At 38.0% G+C, this 24,353-nt stretch overlaps 1 protein-coding gene across 2 annotated transcripts in view; it reads right to left on the reverse strand.

Annotated features, from left to right (window-relative positions):
* Positions 1-24,353, reverse strand: part of LOC114043083 (sorting nexin-27) — a 74,814-nt gene that overhangs the window by 33,399 nt on the left and 17,062 nt on the right. For both annotated transcript variants that reach the window (XM_027862000.1, XM_027862001.1), the window contains exon 2: positions 17,856-18,087. In XM_027862000.1, coding sequence (XP_027717801.1) covers positions 17,856-18,087 — 232 coding nt within the window. The remainder of the gene's footprint in view (positions 1-17,855; positions 18,088-24,353) is intronic.

Consider the following 24,353-nt stretch of genomic DNA (forward strand, 5'->3'; position numbering starts at 1 on the left):
CTACAATATTTCACATTCAACCCCACCTCTACAATATTTCACATTCAGCCCTACCTCTACAATATTTCACATTCAACCCTACCTCTACAAAGGAGCAACCAGTGGTGTCTTTCTTGTCTTTTCTTTGGGATCAAATCTGTTCTTCAGAATCAAATCTGTTCTTTAGAATTTTTTTTTTGAAAAAAGAAAAAGTTTTTATTTATGTCTACTGTTTCTTTCACTATCATAGTTATCCCAAGTATATCTCTCTTTCCTCCTCCCCCTCCCAGAAAGTCATCCCATATGACAAACTTTTTAGAGAGGGAAAAAATTCAGCACAACTGACTGATGCACACGTTTTTTGACTTTTTTTTTAATGTAACATATAACACTTGTGGACCTCCACAAAGGGGGAAGGTTGAAGGTGTCCTCTCATATCTCTTCATTCCAGACTTGCTTGATCTTTCTAATTTAGCAACATTCACTTTTGACTTTTTGGTGTGTCAATCTTTCCATTTACGTTGTCAGAGTCACTGTGTATATCGTCTTCTTGGCTCCACTTACTTCACTCTGCATCAGTTCATCTAGATATTTCCATGCTTCTCTGTATTCATCACACATCATTTCTTACAGGGCAGTAATATTCCATTACATTCATGTACCACAATTTGTTTAGCCATTCCCCAATGAACAGTAATCTACTTCGTTTCCAACTGTTTATCACAAAAAGTGACGTTATAAATATTTTGATGTATATAAGGACTTTCTTATCAATGGCTTCCTTGTGGTATAAGCCAAGTAAAAGTCTCCGATTCAAAGGTCATGAACGTTTTAGTCACTTTATTTGCATAATTTCAAACTGCTTTTCAAATCAGTTGTATTATTTCACAACTCCACCAACAATCTATTAGTGTGCCTATCTTTCCACAACCCCTTCAACATTGACTATTACCATCTTTGCAAATTTGCAAGGCATGAGGTGAAACTTTAGGGTTGTTTTGATTTCCATTTTTCTTATTAGTGATTTGGAGCATTCTTTTACATGGTTGTAAATACTTTGCAAATCTTTGGAGAAGAGTGTTCATATCCTTTGACCACTTATGGATTGGGAAATGGCTATTAGACTCATTTACTCATTTTTTTGTTTTTGTTTTTGTGTATTCTGGATACCAATCCCTTATCAGAGAGCTTTGATACAAAGATTTTTTCCCCATTCAACCACTTTCCTTCTTATCTTAGGTATGTTAATTTTGTCTGTGCAAAATCTTTATTTTCATGTAATCAGTTATCTATAAATCTTTAGTAATTGTCTCTCTTACTGGGTTAAGAATAGATCTCCTTCCCACAGACGTGAGAAGTATTATGTTTCTTTTAATGTTTTTATGTAATGATATTTAGGTCACATCTACTTAGAATGTATTGAGAAATATGGTATAAGGTATTGATCTAAACCTAATTTCTTTAGTGTTCTCAGTTTTGTTAGCACATAACTGTTCATAATACATTTTGATTACTCTATTTCTTGGTCATTTGTTATTTTACAGATTAATTTTTTTTTGTTCCTTTAATCAGATTAGCTAAGAGTTTATCTATTTTATTAGTCTTTTCAAAGAACCGGTTTTCTTTTATTGTTTCCATTGGGTTTTTTGTTTCCAATTTATCTAATTCACCTCTAACTTTTAATCTCCTCTTTGGTGTTTATTTTAGGTTTGCTTGTTTGTGGGCTAATTTTTTTAGAATGCCTATTCAGTTCATCAATCCTCTCTTTTTCTACTTCATTAATATGTTTGCAGGAATATGATTTTCCCCCTGAAGGTTGCTTCAGCTGTATCCCCGAAATTCTGGTATGTTGTTTCATCATTATCATTTTCTTTTACATAGCTATTATTTCTATGATTTATTCTTTAGCCCGCTCAATATTTAGAATTTCACTGTCAACTGTTCGGCTCTGTATCTTTTGTCTGTGATCCCTGAACTCATTACTATTTATTATATTATAGTTTCTGAAGGATGTATTAACTATTTTTGCCTTTTTACAGTTGTTTGCAATATCTCTGTACCCTAAGTACATGGCCAATTTTTGTAAAAGTTCCATGTGGTACTGAGGAAAGAGGTATTTTTTTTGTAGTCCTATTTAGAAGACATCATAAGTCTTCAGCACTAGCTTCTACAACAATTTGTTCAGTTCCATATTCTCCTTTTGTTATATTTCAGTTAGATTTACCTAAAACTGAGATAGATAAAGAAGTCTTCTGTCACTATTGTGTTACTGTCTATGTTTTCTTGTAGCTCGGACAGTGCTACGTATGAATTTGGATGCCAAGGCATTTGAAATGTGTTTACAACTAATAGTGATTTGTTGTCTACAGTTCTTTTCAGTAGTTTCCTTGTTTATTCCTTTTTAGTTTTTGAACGTTTGCTCTTGCTTCATCAAACTGCATGACAGCAACTATTGTTTTTTTGGATTTACCTGATGCATAGGAAAAAAATTTTCTATCCCCTAAGTTTTATTTTGTGCATATCTTTGTTTTTTAAATATTTCTTATGAGCAACAGATCACAGGATTTTGTTTTCTCATCCAATGTCACTCTCATTTTATTGAATTATTTAATTCATTCACATTTAAAGTCATGAGAGTTTGGTTTATATTTCCTTCCATCTTTCTCTAATATTAGAGTTTTTTTATGTTATGATATTTTTTCCCCTCTTCCACTGTAAATACAGTACTATGCTGCTTCAGTTAACTTAAGCTTTTTTAAGGTGGCCCTATTCCCACCAATTCTCTTCTCCCCATCCGTGATTCCCCTCCTCTCATGTTACCCCTTTCCCTCTGGGGTTTTGCTTATTATTAGTTCCTTTTCCTCTCCTGATTTTCTGGTTATATAATTCTTTCCCCCTCTTTCTTCCTCTCAGTCCCCTTCCTCTTTTCCCCTTGATCTAGTCATTTCATTAGTTTTTTAAATTTCATTTTTGAGTCCCTTTTCAAAAAGACTTTCTCTCACTCTATTATCCATCCTTTCCATCTATTTCTAGATGGATATATCATTCTGTGATTTATGACTCCTATAATTAAGTCTCTGATTATGTATCCCACCCATGATCTATACTCTCCCCTGCTTACCTTTTCTTCCCCATTTGCCTCAAAATCTTCTCTTCTGGTGCCTGTCCTCCCACCCTCCTAGTTGTCAGTTGCCCCCAAGAATTACCATTCTCGGGGCAGCTAGGTGGCGCAGTGGATAGAGCACAGGCCCTGGATTCAGGAGAACCTGAGTTCAAATCCAGTCTCAGACCAACACTTGACACTTACTAGTTGTGTGACCCTGGGCAAGTCACTTAACCCCATTGCCTAACCAAAAAAAGTTAAAAAAAAAAAAAAAAAGAATTACCATTCTCCTCCTCTCAAGGCAGGTAAATTGGACTTTTCAAGCACCAAATGCCACTGACCACACCCGGCACAAGGTCCCAATCTCCCTTCACAGACCATCTCTCTCCACCCACAGCAGCATTCAACAGTGGAACTCCCTCAGTACCAAAGTAAGGCCTCCATCCTTATCTCCATCCCTCTTCAATCCTTCCCCCTTCCTCTTCAACCTCCCCTGTAAGCTCTTCTCTTACTGAGACCACAGGGGTCAACTTCCCCCACTGTTAGCATTCAATTTGACCTCAGCACTTTACACATTCCTCTCTATCCCCCTGCTCTCCTCCCATGTTATAACATAGTCCCACAAAAGAAAAAAAAAAAACAGATTAATTTACCTGTCAGCAGAGTGTCACCATGTTCTGTACTGAATGCCCCAGGCTCACCTCTTCACTGTTAACCTCCAGACTTCTGCCTTCACTCCTCTCTCCTTGTGTACATTTAGAAAGAAGTCTCTAACTGATCTCTCTGGTGTCGTTCTGTGGCTGTTGTCAACCTTGGTGGTTACATTTATTTACTCCTGCATTTCTAGGGTGTTTGGCAAGCAAGTAATCTCTTCAGTTCTTTATTATTGAGTATCCATCTTTTTACATTTATAGTCAAGCTCAGGTTCGCAAACTAGGTAACATTTGGCTGTATCCCAAGTTCCAATACTCTTCGGAACACATTCTTTCATTCCCTATGTTTTCAAGTGAAAGCAGAATAGTCTTGTGTTATCTCAATTTCCTTTCCTTTGCATTTGAAGGTCTTTTTCCTGATCACTTGCAGAACTTGTTTCTGAATTGATTTGTTAAATTTAACTACTATCTATCTTGGAGTTAGCAGCCTTGGGTTTTTTTTTTTCCCCTGGAGGTAATCTATTTTGATATTTTGTTTTTATGTTCAAAAATTCTGGACAATTCTCCTCTACTATTTTCTATGTTATGGTCTTTTGTCCTATTATGTTCTTCTGGGAGATCATTAGGTTGTCTCTGTATAACCTAACTTCAAGATTAGCATGTTTTGCTTACATAGCAAGCATATTTTCTTTTAATGGTATCATTTTTTGCTTCCCTTCTTCTAGATTGTCCTTCATTTTTGTATATTTACATTGCCAATCTAGTGTTCTCTCTTTTGTTTCTTTGATGACATTTGCCATCATCAATCTCAGTTTTTCTCTTCTACTCATTGTTTTTACTGTACAGGTCATAAATTCTGCTTTCAAGATTCTCATTTATCTTTTGAGCCACTCAGTTCTGTTTGTGCAGGCTGTGGTTCCATGTTCTCACATTCCACATGGTCCTCTCTTTCATCAAGTGCTGGATCATTTTCCTTTGTATTTCCTTTGCAGTATTTATTCACTGATACCTGAACTCACTGATTAGATCTGGAGGCCACATTTCCTTCTATTAATGTTTTCCTTGTTGGTTCATCTGCATACATTCAAGGTCTTCAAATTTTCTTCTTGAGATCTTTGGTAATTTCAATTTTCCCCCCTATTGCTCACTTTGTAACTCTCTCCCTTTTGATGGTGGTTTCCTTGAAGGCTAGATCTCAAAACACCTCAACCTCCTCTGATGTTTGGCAAGTTCACAGTTCAACAGTCTAGGTCTCTGTCCCAAGTGACAGAAAAGGAAAGAACCGGCCCTAGTCAGGGACACACACACACTCTCTCTCTCTCACTCCCTCCATTCCTCAGTTCTGTGTCCTGGCACTGACAGTTCAGAAAGTTGCTGCCCTGGTACAGCAGGGCTGTCTACCCCAGCACTAGCAGTTCAGAGCCTTGCAGCAGTGATAGTCAGGATAGCTGCCAGGACAGCTGGCTGTCACATCTGAGCAACTTCTTTCACCTGGAGGTTCTTCCCTTTTGTTCTGATCTTTCTTTCACAACATGACTAATGTGAAAATGTTTAACATGATTGTACATGTATAACCTACATCAAATTGCTTGCTATCTTGGGGAGGGGAGAGAGAAGGGAAAAAAATTTGGAACTCAATTTTACAAAAATGAAAGCTGAAAACTATCTTTACATGTAATTGGAAAAAAAAAATATTAAGGAAAAAAAAACTTCTTCTACCTGGAGCTGGGGTCTCCATAGTCCTGGAGAGTAGGGGGACCAGAGTGGGGGGTTGGGTTTTGCTGCAATCTTATGTGTTGGGTCTTTATGTCTGCTACTTCAGCCTTGGTGCCAAGTAGCATGGGAAGTTGGAGATGGGTGCTCAGAGAGCTGAGATGCCTTTTTTTTTTTTTTTAAACCTTCTTTTTGGATTCCAGGTATCTCAGACTACGGAGACAACTGAAACTGTTTATCTTTGGCACATAATTTCTGTTCTGGAATGGTTCAAGAGGTGCTGGGGATCAGAGAAAATGTATAGTACTACAGCTTGTTGCTCAAATGACCAGTGGTTCCCTGTTTCACAAAATTTAGTTTTGCCCATTTTATGATGGCTGTCCTCCCCACGTACATCATTGTAGCCTTTGAGGATACCGATTTCCAAGCTCTACTGACTTCACTTTGTATCATTCTTACAAAACTTTCTATACTTTTTTTATTTATCACTTATTTCTTATTACACAATCATTATTTCTTATTGCACAATTGTATGCCATAACATTTGTATAATTTGTTTGGCCATTCCCCAACTGACAGTTATCAACTTTGTTTCCAGTTTGACCCTTTCCAAAGGTGCTACTATACATACTTCTTTGCGTCTACAAAGCCTTTTTGTCAATGATCTCCTTGTAGCATCTTGAGGACCCATCTTTCTTCCCCCAGCACTACTGCTGCCATGCAGACAATGACCACTTCAAGTCTATGGGCAAACCTGTACCCTGACTTGCCAGGCCGGAATCACAGGATCCCATTCTATGCAACTGCAAAAGGCTAGAAACAATCTAGATGCTCTAAATTATGGTATAATAATGTACTGGAAAATTATAATGTAATTAATACAAGCAAATATAAGAAACAGGGAAAGAATTTTATGAAATGATGCCAAGTGAAAAAAGCAGAATAAAAGACACACTAACTACTGTTACATAAAAGTTAATGAGAATGAAGAAATTAGGAAAAAGTCCCAATAAGGAATTAGAAGTGTCTCAAAAAAATTAATTTAAATGTGTACAGTTATTATGTAAGTTTAGTTGGTTATTCTGATGCTCATGGGTTGCATGATTAAAAATCTGCTGATGTGATAAGAGTAAAGGATCATCATTGGGCAGCCTGATTGTTCCACAGAGTGTCAGGAAAACTGAAAGAAGGTCCCCAGCAAATTGGAAGGACTTGTTATGGTGAACTTATGGAAGGATATGGACAAAAGCAGCACAGGACTGCAAGTCATGGGTGTGTTTGTGATCTACATCAATAGAGAGACTCCATACATCAATAAGATCACACATAAATGTACTGATGTTCAATGTTGTTTTGGGGGTCCAGATCTGTGATATCATCACTGTATGGAACTTCAAGCGGGATACTCCCTCCACTGATGTAGAGAGCTACCTAGGATAAGATTATGTCACCTTCCCACTTAAGTCAATAAATTCCAGGGGCTCCTTAACCCTTCTAGTATCAAATACAAAATCCCCTCTGCCATTCAAAGCCTGTCATAACTTACCCCCCTTTTAACCTTTCCAGTCTTCTTTCACCTCATACCCCCAAATCTGAGATGCAGTCACACAAGCCTCTTTCTTGTTCCTATACAAGTCTCTATCACCTGCCTCTGGGCATTTTCCCTGGCTATCTCCTATGCCTGGCCTCCTCTCCCTTCCGGCTTCCTTCAAATTCCACCTTCTACAAGAAGCTCTTCCTGACCCCTCTTAATTCTAGTACCTTTCCTCTGCTGATTATTTCCCGTTTATCCTGCACATAGCTTGTTTGTCACAGTTGTTTGCACATTGTCTCCCTCATCAGACTACAAGCTTCTTGACAGCAGGAACTGTCTTCTGCCTTTTTTTGTATACCCAGTACTTAACACAGTGATTGTCTCAAACTAGGCACTAAAATGCTTACTGACAATGTGAACTACACACAAGCAAACAGATACTATGTGTCAAGGGCAGGCCTCAAAACCAAGTCTTCCTTACTCTAAGGCCAGGAGGAAGCAACACCATTTCTCAGAATTTTTTTTTTTTGGCAGGGGAGAGGAGGTCAAAAAACAAAGGGGAAACAGAGGGGAAAAAAAACAAAAACAAAAACATTTTGCTGACGTAGTTTGTCTTTGTTACAGTCATTTCTGGAAAAGAAAAGTCTCGCCTATGACCACCTCCTTGCCCACACTGAATTATCCCTATGACAATGACAACGAATAACATTCAAGCAAAAACATCTGACACAGTGATTGCATCTGAAAATGTATATAATATTCTGTCCTAGTAGACCTCCTCCTCTGTCATAAGGAAGAAATGCTTCATTATCTCTTCTTTGGGACTTCCTCTGAATTTTCATTTATTCAGATTTCAACTTCCTCTAATACTTTAAATACTTTAATTTACATTGTTGTTGTAATTGTGTATATGTTCAAAACTTATCTTCTCTTCTAGACTCAACCCTCTCCTGATCTCTCAGATAGGGCACCACCATCACCCAGGTTCTTAATCTCTGCTTTAGCCTCCATTCCTCATTCTCATTCATCTCACATACCCAAATCTTGTCACTTCTACCTCAACATCTTTCCTACCCATCCCTACCTCACACCTCTCACTTGGCCTATTTTGATGGCCTCCTACTCTGTCCCTTCTCTAATCCCTGCTCCACACACAGCTGCCAAAGTGTTTTTTTGCTAAAGTAAAGATCTGACCATGTCACTTCCTTACTCAATACACCACAGTGGCTCCCTGCTGCCTCTGAGGTCAAACAAAAAACTTCTTAAGTCTTTCCTATCTTGGCTCCAGCCTAATTTTGATGACCTCATTACACATGATTTCCCCTCCTGAACTTTGCAAGCCAGCGTGTCACCGCTGTTCCTCAGTCACAGCTCGACATCCTCCACACCTGGAATACATTCCTTCTTCTCACATCCTCTGCAGAGTCCCTTACCTCCTTTAAGACCGCTCAAGAACTACTTTGTCGGCAATGCACTCCCTCCTAAACTTATCTTTATGGAATCTCTCTTCCTTTAAGGCATAGCTCAGGTACCATCTTCAGCATGAAGTCTTCTTAATCCCCCCCAATTAGCGTCCCAATTTTTCCACATTCCCTCCAACATTTGTTGCTTTTCCCTTCTATCATTTTAGTCAATCTGATAGGTATAAGATGATATTTCAAAGTTGTTTTAATTCGCATTTCACTAATCAAGAACAATTTAGAGCATTTTTTCGTATGACTATATATAGTTTTGATTTCTTCCAAAAAACTGCCTGTTCATAGCCTTATTAACTGGGGAATAACTCATATTCTTATAAATGTGATAAAGTTCTTTATATATATATGAGATATGAGACCTTTATCTGAGAAATTGTCTTAATAATTCTCACAATTTTCTGTTTTCCTTCTCATCTTGGCTACAGTGCTTTTATTTCTACAAAACTTTTACTGGTAACAATGGGCATCCTGGTTTCAATACAGGTCTTTTTCCTTTTTCTTTGATCTCTTTGGGATACAGACCGAGTAATGGGATGCTGGGTATCAAAGGGTATATATATAGTTTTATAGCCCTTTGGGCATAGTTCCAAATTGCTCTCCAGAATGACTGGATGGTAAGCACTTTTGAAAAATATTTGTTGACTGGTGGAGTATGAACTCCCTCACAGCAAGGGCTTTTTCATTTTGGTTTATGGATCCCCAGCATAACACAGGACACAGGAGATGCTTAATAAATGCTTAGTGAACAACTGATTTTTAGCTCTGCTTATTCTTGACTGGCTTTCTGAAATCTTGTCAATGGCACTTGCAATTTGACATATTCACTCTCTTAATGGCATAACAATATTCCACCACATTCATGTCCCATTTTTTTTTTCAGCCAGGCCCCAGTTATGGGTAGCCACCTCACTACCAGTTCTTTTGCCAGTACAAGCTATCACACTGGGCTGCTATGAATATTTTGAGACATCAAGGTGGTACAGTGGATAGAGTGTTAGACTTGGAGGCAGGGAAACGTGAACTTAAATCCTGCCTCAAACACTTAGTAGCTGTGTGACTATGGACAAGTCACTTAACTTCTCTTGGCCTCAGTTTCCTCATTTTGAAAATAGCAATAGTAACTGGTTGTTATAAAGACCAAATGACATACGTAAAGGGCTTTGCAAACCTTAAAGCATTTTATAAATTCAAGCTATTATTGTTATTATTATTGTATGTAACAATAGCTAGCATTTATATAGCACTTATTATGTATCAGACACTTTACAAATACCATCTCATTTGATCCTCACAACAACCTTGAGAGGTAGGTCCAATTATTATCCCCATTTTATGGCTTGAGAAAACTGAGGCAAACAGAAGTTAACTGCCATGCCCAACGCCATATGGCTGCTAAGTCTCTGAGGCTACAGAACTGAATTCAAGTCTTCCTGCCTTCAGGTACAGCATTTTATCTACTGCACCACTATATACTGCTCCTCTACATCAGTAGATTTTGGACCTTTGTTTCTCTTGTTCAGCTCCTGTTGTCTTGCAGTATAAACCTAGGAATGGAATTGTTGGGTCAAAAACTTAGTCCCACTTTTTGCATAATTTGAATTGCTGCATAGAACAGCTGAACCAATTCATAGATTGCTCTATAGTATAGCAGTAAACCTGTCTTCCCACAGGTTCTCCAACATGAGCTGTTCCATGTTTTTTCAGTCATCTCTGTCAGTGTGCATGGTATAACCAAGAATACTTTTTAAAGAGCAAAAAAAGAAAAAGAGGAAGAGAAAAAAAACCAAAACTGATAAATACTTTGGAATAGTCTGAACACTATATGAAATGTTCTATACCTGCAGAATTCCCACCTACAGAAAGGAATGGGAGGCAATGTCTCAAGTTATTTAATGTGCATTTATTAATATTATATGATTTATGATTAATCATATACCATATCATATAATCATTTACAATTCGCAAATCTTCATTTGAAAACTTCATATCCTTTTACTATTTATCTACTGGTTAATGGTTCAAATGATATGTATGTGATCAATTCCTTGTATAATCTTGGATATCAAATTCTTCTCAGTGATATTTGATACAAATATATCCCTTCCCCTTAGTTTTTCTTCCTATTCTATCTTCATTGATATTATTGGCACAAAAACTTTTTAAGTTTTATGTAGTCAAATTGTCTATTGTGTCTTATTATCTCTTATTATCCCTGATTAGTTAAGAATTCTCACTGTGGCCATAGTTGTGAAAAAGATCCCTGATCTGGTTCTTCTAATTTTTTATTCTATAACATTCCTCTCATATTTTTAAATAAATCATTTTTTAAAAGTCAAGGCTAAGGCTAAGTGGAATGATGGTTTACAGCCCCTTCTTAGAGGACCAAACAAGGGGTCAGCAGAGTTGCTTTTCCCAAATGCCCAAAGTAACAAGAAGCATCTTTCATGGGACCCTAGGTCAACTTTACTAAAAATGACGATAAGCAAATAGAGTCTTAGGATGACAGCGGCAGCTTATATGCCAACATATGCTACAGTGGATAAATTGAGAAATTGGTAATGAACTGGTGACTTCAATGTCAAGATGGATACAAAGAAACATGGCAAAAACTAGCTAGAAAATATGCCTCTGGATTGTGAAATCAAAGAAGACAGAATGTGCACAGTACTCAGAAGCCACATACCTAGTAGATTTTCATAAAGCATTTTTTTATATAACAGCACTGTGTTAGGTGCTATAGGTACAAAAAGAGAAAAAAAAGAGTTCCCGCCATCAACAAGCTTAAACTTTACAGGTGCAATAGGGATAATGTGAAGCCGTGTATAACAGGGGAAATAAAAACAAAATGTTTTAGGATAATTTGAGGAGGGAAAAGAGTTCTAGCCAGGGGATTTGATCCAGATATTCATGAAGAAACAGCACCAGAACTGAACCTTGAAGAAAGCTATAGATTCTAAAATTGAGAGAGAGGAGAAGGTATTTTCTGGAAATGGAGCATGGCACAGAGGTGGGAGAAGGCACTGGGGTAAAGCTAGTAATCTAGTCTGGCTAAAAAAAAAAACACAGAATTTGTGAAGGGAAGTAAAGAAAAGTAAAGGTAGATTATGGACAAATTGTGGAAAGCCTTAATGGCAGGCTAGGGAATTTATATTTTATGCTAGAGGAAAAAGGGAACCACAGACATGAACCCCAATATGATTATCCAGACAGAATAATTTTGATTATATGAAACTGCAAGGCTTTTACAAAAACAAAATTAATGCAAGTAGGATTAGAAGGGAAGTAGTCAACTAGGAAAAAAACTTTATATCAAATATCTCCAATAAGAGTCTGATTCCAAGATATAAATCCAACTAACAGAAATATAGAACCAAAAGCCATTTCCTAATAGATAAATGGTCAAAGAATAGGAGTATCTCTCAAATTATTGAGAACTGTATGAAAGAATGTTCCAAATCATTAATAGAAATGGAAATCAAAACAACCCTGAGGTTTTACTTCACAACCAGCAATTAGCAAAAAATGAAAAAGACAGGAAGAGTCAACATTGGAAAGATGGGCACAGTAATGATGTGTTCATGGAGCTGTAAATTGTTTCAACTATTCTGGAAAGCAGATTGTTTTCCATTATGTAAAGAAAGTGACTTAAAATATCCATACCCTTTAACCCAGAAATACTGCTGCTAGGCCTATTACCAGCACCATCCCATGCCAAGAAGGTTAACAACCGCCCCCCCCTCCAAAAAAAAGCCCCATATGCATCAAAATATTTATAGCAATATTTTCTGTGGCAGCAAAGAACTAGAAACAAAGTAGATGCTTAGATGTTCAATGACTGGGTTATGGCTAAACAAATTGCAATACAATGTAATGGAATATTATTGTGCTGTAACAAATTATCAGTACGATAAGTAGAGATGCATGGAAAGACATGAATTGATTCAAAATGAAGTAAGCAAAACTGGGAAAACAATCTACACAACTATAACAACATAAGTAGAAGGAATAACAATAACAAAACAATTGAAACTGAATGCTATGAAAGTATATAGACCAAACTCGGCCTCAAAGAAAAGACAGAAGACATCTGCCCTTGCACCTTTAAAGAAATGGAGGGACATCGACGTAGGAATGCTGCATAGAATGCCAAACTTTTTTGATATGTTTAATTTTTCTTTCTTCCTATCTTCATACATCATTATAAGCAATAGCTCTTTCTGACAAAAGACAAGGAGAAATACAGTGGAAAATATTGTTAATGAAAAAACAAAGATATCAATAAAAACTACTTTTTAAAAAGAAATTTAAAAAGGAGAATTCTTTAAGCAGCTGTGTAACTGCCTGGTTAGAGAAGGCGAAGGCCTGGTAACAGGAAGAACAAGCTGGTAGTACAAAGAGGAGGATACAAAGGGAAGATGTGCTGTGGAGGCAGAACTGGTAGTTGGCCTGATAAATGCTTTTTTCCAAGAGTAAGAAAGAACTAGATGTAATTAGTAATATCATAAAAAACAAAAATGATTCTATCTTATAACAAAGACACAAAAGCTATTTCAATATCAGTTGTCTAAACGCAATCTGTTCAACAACTAGCCAGAATAAAGAGCAAAGTATTACCAAATTAGGAGAATGAATAAATGAGAAAAAGACACCTCCACCATAATCAGTCTCAATGAGAAGCTGATTAAAATTTTTGGAAAATGGAAAATGGACAAAAGATAGCGACTTTCCCCATAATTTTTCTTAGAGAAATTTTGCATCTATTAAGCTGTCACCACAATGAGGAGACAAAGAGCCTAGAAACAGATTCAGCCAACACATACTTAATGCCCTTGGCAACCAGAAATACCTGACGGCCAAGGCCACAACAATTTAGAGTGAAAACTACAGTAAAAGTACAAGCTCTGCTTTGATTTGCAAAACATTAGAGGATGAAAGAAGACTTCAAGCAACACTGCCTTTCAAAACAACAAAAAAAGCACTGAATACAAAGATAACCATTCCACCATATTCCCCTCACTAATAACAGCGAGGAAGGTTTGCAAAGCACTTTATATAAACAACTCTGTGGGGCAGGAGCTATTATCATTATCCTCATTTTACAGAGGAAGAAACTGAAGCACAGAGAAGTTAAGTATGTCCAGGGTCACAAAGCTAGTAAGTCTTGGAGGTAGTATTCAAACTCAGGTCCTCTAACTCCAAGCACTACACTAACCACTGCGCCACCTAGAGGCCTCATTACACCATATAGCTTAGGTGGCTCAGTGGATAGAATCCTGGGCCTAAGGTCAGAAGACAAGAGTTCAAATTCAGTACTTACTAGCTATGTGAACCTAGGCAAGTCACTTCAACTCCGTTTCAATTTCCTCATCTGGAAAACAAGGATAACAACAACAGCACCTACCTCCCAGGGTTGTTGTTGTCAAGATCAAATAAGATATTTGTTAATTGCTTAGCACAAGCACCTGGCACACAGTAGGTGCTTAATAAATGCTTATTCATTCATCTATCCATCCACTTCCCTTTCAAAAAAAAAAAGAAAAAAGAAAAAGAAAAATCAACACTATCAGAAGATTGCTAAAGACAACTGTGAGAGCTACCAATAAAATTTTTTCCTTTTATTTTTGCCCTAAATTACAGTTCAAAGTAATGTGCCCCTCATTTTTGACCTACAGGTTCAAGGTATGATCCTTTTACATCCTTGCCACAAGTATTTTTTAATTCCTCCTAAGAATGATCATGGGAGCAGTGATGGGCTAAGGAAAGGGGAATAGTCTTCCCTTGGGTTGGTAGTACCTGTCCTTTTTATAGGGACTCTGAAGAGATCTGGTCCAACCAATAGCCACAAGACTACTCTTTCCAAACTGTCAGCCTGAGGCTGCATTCTGAATGTTCTCAGTAACTTAGTTCTTCATCTGCTTTAAAAGCACAAAAGCCACAAAACTCGACTAACACTGTTGACAGAGTTTCTCATGAGAGGAAGAAAAAAGGAGAAATCAAACTAGCTAGTATAGGGGTGGAGAACCTGCGGCCTCGAGGTCCTTGGGTGCAGCTTTTTGACTGAATCCAAAATTCACAGAACAAATCCCCTTAATGAAAGGATGTGTTCTATAAAACTTGAATTTGGTCAAAAAGCGGCACTCAAGGACCTAGAAGGTTCCCCACCCCTGAGTTAGTAATATTCCTGGCTCAAAGACACATCTTAAGCCTTTTCAATGACCTTAAAGTAGGAGGTCTTCTGTAACACCTACTGAGCTACAGCTTCCTCTACACTCTTCAATTCTCTTAATTTAGGACTCCTTGAGGTCAGATACACAAGGATATACCTGGGTAACTCAGATTCATCTTTCAATGCCAACAAAACATTTCTTAAAAGAAGTAAAGACCTACAACTTTAGATACTCAAAACAATGTGATACAGAAGCTCCCAAATGAAATAAGTTCGTTATTTTTACAAATGTAGAAGTTTCAGATCAAATAATCTCTTCATCATGTTCTAAGTCCCTTAGATAACGAAGTTAAGAGCAAAAGCACCAGCAGAAGTAGGGACAACTGACATCAATGTTTCATGGCAGGTAGGTTGGGCTCCCCTAAGATCCAAACAATTTTTAAAAATATCTAATGCTCCTTAAAATGAACTGTTTAATAAGGGAAGAACATATACACAAGAGTCATTACAATGCCTATTTTCTTCTCTAGTCCTTAAAATGAACAAAGAACCAGCCATAATCATTCCCTTAATGTTAACACACTCATCTACAAAAATGACTAATTCACTAAGTCTCTGTTTAGGGCCACTGACAATAGGCCTATGTGTCATAGTCTCCACAGGAAAATACTTCCCATCTCTGGGCAGGAAGAGGGAAAATGATTTAATATGAGCTAATTCATCACTGCACACTAAGAGATCAAGAGAGGCAGGCAATATTTTTGGGACTTGTTCAGTTCAGCTCAGTCTTCAACCTAAGAGGGTTACTAATAGAGCCAGTCAGTGATCACTGCTCATCTACCCTTCTCTACAAGAACCATCATGCTAACCCAGGCTACTGGGTCAACAGGCTGAGGTTGAAAATGTTCAGCATGCTTGATTCCCTACTTGCTATAAGGAATACCAACAAGTGAGAAGAGAAGACATGGGTGGAGGAAAGGAAAAACTGATCTGGTCAGTGGGTCTATTTTTAAATCTTTCTTCCTGTAGTCTATAAGGCAAGAGTTTCAGTTTTCAGCTTCAAAATGATTTGTGAATTTCTTAGTGTCTAAATAGTGACGGTTCATGCTGTGCCATTTCCCTTCCCCACCCCCATGACATAGTTCCAGGGGATGAAAGCCAGGAGATGGGGACTGGTAACTGCTTAGAAGGAGTGCAAACCACTAGCAGAAAGAAGCAAGAACCCAGAAATATCTATCGGGCTTCTGCATCCAATCTCAAACACTGGCTCTCAAAATTTTCAAAGCTGATGTTTTCAGATTTCTTTCTTAGCTTCTAGGTGGCGGATGCTTAGAATGTTTTACTCTCCCCAAAGGTCAATGACATTCCTGGACACACAGTGGAAGACAAACCCCTCTCCAGTCTAAGTTACCCAGAGAAGGTAGAGAAAACTGGAGCTCTGTCATGGCAACAGCCTCCAAGCTTTATCTGGCACCCAAATGGATCCTCTACTGGTCTGCATAGTGCCCGATGACCAGCAAAACCATTCCCAATGCCACATGAATGTAAATGCCACGAAATCCACTAAAGAGCTAAAAACTGGCCTTCCTATTGACACTTCTGCTTCTCCACGCTGCCACTCACAAAGTGCTTGTAAGGACAACCGAAGATGAGGTTATCAGATGCTTTGGGGAAAACCCCATGAAATTAGTTCTTAGCATATCTTGTTAAAAGCTCCTTGAGAACTTAAAAGGATAAGAGAATGAGAACAAGAACATATTTTCAAGCAAACTGGGTCCCTAACCTAAAATGGGGAATGAATGAAACCACATTACTTCTACAGTCAATAAGAACAATGAGTCAGGGTTAAAAGCATTACCAACTGCTCAGGCACCACTAACCAAAAACAGGTTGTTTTTAGATGTCAAGTCCACTACCTTTTCTGAGTAGAGATTCCCCAAATCCTAGGCTTATCCTCAAACATTTCAGTTTCTGTCCAAGTCTCCCTGACCTAGAATCTGATTTCTTGTGTCATATCACCATAAAACAAGAATGTAACAAATCTCCTGACTAAACAAACTGCAGTTTTTGTAAAGAACAAAATTCTATAAAAAGCAAAACTTTGAACATGTGGGCTCCCCTAAAACATGGAAAACATACCGACATGGAACCTATGTGCTAATACATTTCATTGAACTACAAAATTCTGTCACAAATAAAGCAATTTCGTTGCAATTTCTCTAACTGTATTTTGTACTACCACCCCTGTCACCAGAATGAATTCACCACAAGTCTACAGATTCATTTCCACAAAATGGTTGATTCCCAAGCTGAGATGCAAATACAGCTATCAGGCCTTCTTAAACGTATGTGACCTGCTTGCCAGCAAATAACATAACCCATTGCACTTCCCACAAAGAATAATGAATATTTCTCATTAACACTACCCTTTCATTTGATCACGGGTAAATAAAGTATAATTGTAGTCAAGAGAAAAATCAAGAAGATTAGGCTATCACTGACAATGAGATTTTTAAGAGCAAACAAAGACACCAGGAAATGCACTGGAATACATCACCCAGGACTTAGGATGAGCTTTCTACATCTCTGGAAGAACAGCAACAGATTGGAAATGTGTAAAATAACTCAAGTGTGTTACATTTACAGTGCAATCAGGACTCAGAAAACTCAGCGTTAAATCCTAGCAGTCCCATATTGCCAAAAGGAAGACAATGAAAACTTGATGAGGTTATTCAAACTAGAAGGATGAGAAGCAAAATGGTAGTTCTAAAACAGGGCTGTACTGCCTTGATAATCTAGGGATACCATCTTTTTTCAACTGATCATGCTTTATCCACTTGTAGACAAGAGGAAGGGAAAGACTACTTTTAAGTAAACAGAAATGCCAATTTTAAAATCCTACAAATATTTACAAAATACCAGAACACAAGAAAGCTAAGAGCTATTGAGGAAGGGGAAAAAATCAGAATTATACCTGAGAGACAGACAGACAGAGAGAGAGAGAGAAAGAGACAGAGAGAGACTCTTTGCCCATCTACCGAAATATTCCCAATGACAGCAAACCTGACTACCCAAGGTCTATTATTTCTGTAGGTACCACTTTCTTAGAAGGAAACCAACATGTGTCAAAGATAGACATTACATATTATTGTTCTAAGAACATTAAAAACAACAAAATGGAGGAAAATGAAGTATAGATGCTTGAAGATGAAGTCAGGCTGACACTTACCACAAACTTCTCGCCATTCTGCTCCACATGTTTATATGTGGGGACTGATATGGGCACCGCTTGCTTTTCCGTATAGTCGTAAAAGGACTGTCCCAATGAGTCATCACTGGGATCGAGGTTATCTGCCTCATGAGGAGGTACAGATAACACTGTCAAGATCAATTCCTTTTCACCAGCTCGGATCAGATCCACCACCTGCTTGTGTGTTGCCCCTTCCACATTCACGCCATTCCTGGGGGGGGTGGAAAGAGGAAAAACAAACCCATGAGGCATAAGAGTCCATGACTCCTTCCCAGGCCCCTCCCAAATCAAGGCAACAGAAACAGAAGGAAACTCTAGACACATCCATGTGTTCTGCTATGGACAAAATATCTCTTACTATCTGTTATAATACAGCCTTTATCTAGTTACTTGGAACAGATTTAATTAATTCATTAAAGATTTTTTAAAAACTGGTTTGTGTGCAAAAAAAAAATCTGTCTTTAAAAGATCCTGATATGAAAACATATCTATCAAAAATCTAATAGAAACAGGCGAGAGGTCTGCAATCTTATACACAGCTATATCGTACATGAGAAACAGGGTGAAGCCAAGGGGGAAAACAAAGCTTTTTAGGCTAAACAGTCCAATTTCCTCATCTGAACTATTCAGGTACAAAGCCCAATCCAAGTGTCTCCTGCCACTGAAGTCATTTGAACAGAATGATTGTCCTTTGTAACCCCAGGGGAATTTGGTTAAATGGATTTTTTTTTTTTAACAAATTCATCTCTTTAGTTTTCAAAGTACAGTTTAATGGATGTACTTTTATATTACTCTCCGATTTGTAAGCATATCCTCCAAATGGCCTGCCCTTCTCACTGCAATACTTAATTTCTTCTAGAGGAAGAAATTTCCTTAGGAATTAAATGAAATTTCTCTTCATACCAAATTATGTTTTCACTGCATCAGCTGGTACTGAGATTGAAAGAAACTTCCTACCCAACTTGCTTCATTTCCCCTACTTATTCCAATTCACCTTATCTCTCTCCTATGTGATTTCTACCCAAAGCTTGGTCTAGTCAGTCTGAACTAGAACACACACAAATCTCTTTCACTTGCATCCCAGAGAAGAAGCCCGTGTCCTCATTCCTTCCCCAATGTCAGTATGTACACAGAATTGGCAAAGAAATAAACCACAACATCCAGAAATCTACAGTTTTTGTACAGAAAGTTTCCAAGTCCTAAAAAATTTACCCAATAATCAAACTGCCTTACCAAGAGGAGGATCCAGTCAGTAAAAATCATTGGGCAACTGGCCCAAGCGGAACCTCCTATGGATGTCCCACAAGAGTCAGACACAACACACACACCTGGCCTCTAACCAATTTGATATTTGAGCCTATCTCCAAAGAAAACTGACCTCTCTTTCAGTTCTGACCCAAACCATCAATTCTTCCTTCCTGAAAGGGGTGCTAAGGTTAGTAACAAACCTACCACAAACTTTTCTGTCACTGGAATTATCTCTGGTAGCTAAAATACGTATAAACAGGCCAGGAGATCACTCAGCCTGCCTGGTTCATCAGTCTGAGCGCAATGAACTGGAGTGCCAGTAAACACACTACTTTATACACACAGAATCCCAAAGAAAGCCAGTGGTTAGTTGGAGATATAAATCCAGATTGGGTCAGTAATCAAAAATATAGTCAACTCTATATTCAGTGATTTATAATTCCATTTTTGGACTATTAAGGATTTCTCCTCTCACTTTACAAGATCACAAATTTAGTACTGAAAAAACCTCAGAGGTCATCTATTCCAATTCTTCCAGTTTACAGATACGGACATTGAGTCCCACAGAGATTTACATAACTTGCCCCTCATCACACAGGTAGTAAATGGCAAAGAACAAGAATTCAAACCCAGATTCTAAGACTCTAAAATTCAGCACTTTTTTCTTTTTTTAATTCTGAACTTCAACAAACACCAAGTGCACATCACTCTTTCCACTGCACCACATGGCTTCCTCTGTCTTGTTGCCTGTGACTTGGTCGTATCACTACGAACACCTTCATCCAAAGGTACAGCATTGAAATCAGACTTTAACAGTGTACTGATTAGCACCTCTAGGGAAAAGTAAGGTAGGAAAGAGAAAGAGATGTTAGGTAAAATTGAAGCTAGACAAATCAAGGGTGGATTTTATTCACCCATTCTCTCCTTGGTCCCCATCAACATAGATATCTGAAAAGCTGGCTAGGAATTTGGGAAGTTTTTTGTTTTGCTTAAACAGCTGGAAAGGAGAAAATGAGGCTATTCCATGTAACGATGGAAATTTAAATAATAACATGTCTGAACTAAGACCAATAGATTTTATTAGGCATTTAAGTGAAATTTACTTTGTGGGAAACTTTCAGGAACAGACACCATGTAAATCTGTTCAATGGCCATTTCTCAACTGACTTAATTTTTTTCTTAATTAAAAGACTACCTACAACATCTTTCACAAATTAAAGTGTTAGATGGTTCAAGGTAACAAGCCCTATAAATGGTCAGAGAAACTCAGAAGTGAGACTCCAGGAAAAGCTCTGTAATCAGACCATTTGTATCCTTTAGCCTACGCTGCAGTTTTCATCTTTGCTTTTCACATAAAAAGGGCAAGTTGAGCACCCACAATGTCAAACAGTGACAGGAAAGAGTTAACCATTACATTCTAAACATATATGCTAACATTTACTTGGTTCAGCTGTGGAAGGAATGTTGTATATTCCACAAGTTAAAGCAGAAGTGGACATTCCTTCAGTTACAAAAGGATAAAAAGAGGTCAAACTTGGTTTGATGGTTGACTCCATAAACAGTCCTCTCATTTTAAGAATTAAGAAGTCTCTATGATCACAGGAATTCACATAACACCTTCATCTCTCTAAGACTGCTACGGTTACAGCGAAATTACACATGTCCCAATTCCTGAGGAAATTTGGGAGACAAAAGAATATTAAACAAATTCAATAATAAATAGGGCACAAGAAAGAAATTTGACAGTATTCTGCTTTCCTTGCTAGTGTAACATTCCTTTGTACAAAAACTTTCAATGATTCCCTACTGAACAAAAGTCCTCCTTAGCATGACATTCAAGGGTCTCAGCAACCTGCTCCAAATCACTTTTCCAGTTTTATTTCCTTTCATACAGCACACAATCCAACCAAGTTAGATAATTCACTATTCCCCAAACAGCACTGCTTCCCACCTCCATGATTTTGCTTACAATATTCTCCCAATCTCATCCATTTTTCCAATGGCCAATTTAAATACTATCTTCTCTATCAAATTTTCCTTTCCCTACTTCCATGTGAGAAGCAATGTGTGTGTCTCTCTCTCTTTTAAACTTGACATCATTCTGTTATTCTGTAATACAGTTAATATCACCTTCTGCCTTGTACCTATTAAGGTTCAAGGTATCTTCACTCTTTCCATATTAGGTTTGTACACTCCTTTAAGGCAAGAGATACCATCTTGTTCATCTCTGTACTCATTCATCCAATAAATATTTGGTAAATGCCTACTGTACGCCAATGGTTTGGCCACTAAATGAATGAGGTGGGGGAGAGACAGTAATTAATGGAACCATGTACTAAGGGATTCTAGTGTGAACTACACATCTATGAGGAATTTGTAGATCTTATGAAATACTGAAACAATAAAAAAACAATTAAAAACTATGGTTACAAATGCCCCACAGTGGTTTAACACAGTACGTTACACTGGTAAGATACTTTGAGGATCCATACTCACTCTCAACTGTTACCCTATTTACATATAGCCCCCTCTTAGCACCAATTTCTCTCATTTTTCCTACTATCCTATCACTTCCATAAGTCAAAATTGGAATCCTGTAAGGCCATCTATCTACAGGCAATAACTACTAGAAATGCATGAAGGATCCCTCCAATTAAAAGCTTTGGGGACCAAAAGATGGACTTTGATACAATGGCTTGTCTTACAATCAACAAAGAAACAAACTTCCCAAACCAAAACAGAAAGAAAATAATAAAAGACAATCTATGATATACCATTTGTGCTTACTCAAAGAGAAACTGGCATTAAAAGCACAATCTCCTAAACCCTTCCCTCCCAAAAAACCCTCTCACAAAGAAATCTAAAATATCATCCCCTGAGACAATTGGCTATTGCCAAATTTACTCTATGTCCTCAGCCTCACCAGAACATTTTATCATATTAGTGAAATTCTTCCATCATACATCTCCTCCCATGGTAGTTAAGTGGTAGAAGTGCTGGTCTGAGGTCAGGAAGATTCGTGTTCAAAACTGAACTTAAGACACTTACCAGCTGTGTGACCCTTGGTAGGTAAGTCATTTAACTTCTCTTTGCCTCAGTTTCCTCCACTGTAAAATGGAGATAGAACAATACCCACCTCACAAAACTATTATGAGGCTCAAATGAGATAAAAGTTGTAAAATGCTTAGTGTAGTTCCCAGAACACTGTAGGTGCCATATAAATGCTGATTCCTTTCCTTTCTCTTCCCTCAGGATGGTACTTAGGCTGGATAATAGGAGTGGCTTCAAGTAAGACTCTAACTGAAGTTAGCCTAACCAGCTGAGCAAACAGCTAAACTGATTTAAAGCCTTCCAGGGAGATGAAGAAAAAGTTTGCATTCGACTGATTAAAGAGCTGATAGTAATAGAGACCATTATTCTGAATGAAAAAGCAATGACACAACCACTCAGTCATATGTATTACAGCAAGGAGTCACTACACTGTCTATGGCATACTACTAATACTACCATGTGTCATCAAGTGGTTAACTACTATCTATCTGATCTCCAGGAGATAGTGCAAAATGTAGACAGGAAATTCCTATAACTTCTAGTAAGGAGGAAGACTTTAATAAAAGTGCTGTCATTAAGACCCAAAGACTGAAGCAGACCTGAAACACAAAGCAGTCATTTTAAGGTCCCTGGAGAAGGAAGTCTATCTAATCAGAAACTTTTTCAAATCCTTCCAAACTCACTTTAGAGTGGGGATTCAGCCCCAACCTTCTTTTTATTCTACAACCTGAGTCCCACGCCATAAACATCTATCCTGCAAAAGGAGAATGGAGAACTTTTATAGTAGCTTCTTCAGTGCCAGGAAGGTGAGGGAGGGGAGACAGGGATGGAGGTGAGTGGATTAACCTTCAGAAATGTGATGTATAATGCAACACCCACAACACTCCTCCTGGAGAAGCCACACATTGCTTTCTTCAGCACCCAAATCTTCACGGAAAGTCAATCCAATCTGGGAACCTTTCCCAATTCCCCTATTTTCCATAGAAAATAGTTGGGCTACTTCTGCTTGACTTTATGTCTCAACCCTCTATTAGAAAAAAAAAATAGACATAAAAAATCCAAGCCTTCTAATAACTAAGACGACGAGAAAGTTGACTACAGAGTTAGTCCAGCACCTTTTTCTCCCAAGAAGAGACAGAGGAATGAAAAAATCCCAGAGCCGGAGTCAGGAGACTCGAGTCCAGGGTCTGGCTCTGCCCCTCACTTCCTGGTGGCATGACCTTAACCACTCTGAGCTGAGTCAGTTCCTTGTCTGTAAAGTGGTGTACTTGCCCCCACCAACCTCACAGGGTTGTTGTGAGGATCAAATTGCAAAACACATAGGAAACTACTCCGTAAAATGCTATCCAAATAGAGGTGATATTAATTGTATTGAACAGCAAATCTGATTCAAACTGTTATTGGAAGGTCTAGATTCCTAATTTTGGATATAAGTGTATAAGACTTTAATGCATTCTACTCTGATAGTCTATCTTTAAAAATATTTTGTAAACTGCTCCCCCCCCCCCAACTCCTCCTACAAACTGGATTAAAAGACCTCACAATTTAGGGGAAAACAGACCCCTGGCAGCACATTAGGAAGCATTTCCTCTGTCTGTTTATTGGCTTGGTGACAGGTTGGAAGAGGCTAGCTAAGAATGAAGATTAGACTATTAAAATAGAGACTGCCCCATCACTTTACCATGGAGTTGTCTTTTTAAATCTACAGTTAAACAAGTGAACAACAAAGGATGGCCTCCCTTTCAACCAAACTGTTCCCTATGAATCATACCTTATTTAGGCAAACACCTAATACATCGAATAACAAGTCACAGATATAAAATCAGAAGAGACCTTGGAACTCATCTAGGCTTATCCAGTCCAATCTCATCTCCTCATTTTATAGATGGGAAAACTGAGGCCCAGAACAGTTGTGACTTCTTTGTGATCATCCAAGAAGCGGGAAACAGAGATAAGACTTGAACCCAAGGCCTCCGACTTCAAATCAGCATTCTTTTCTTCCCACTCAATGAGTGATTCTCTCAAAATCCTGCTGCACTTTGCCCTCGACTATTCTACTCCTGTGTCATGAGACACAAGCATAAGCAATAAACATGGCCAAAAATGGAGCAGCGCAAGCTTGTTAGTAAAACCTCTTCTGCATTCCAACACATTAGCTTTCAAGGGCTGTGCTTTGAC

This window comes from Vombatus ursinus, unplaced genomic scaffold, assembly GCF_900497805.2.
Source record: "Vombatus ursinus unplaced genomic scaffold, bare-nosed wombat genome assembly UNPS02014768.1, whole genome shotgun sequence".
NCBI lineage: Eukaryota > Metazoa > Chordata > Mammalia > Diprotodontia > Vombatidae > Vombatus > Vombatus ursinus.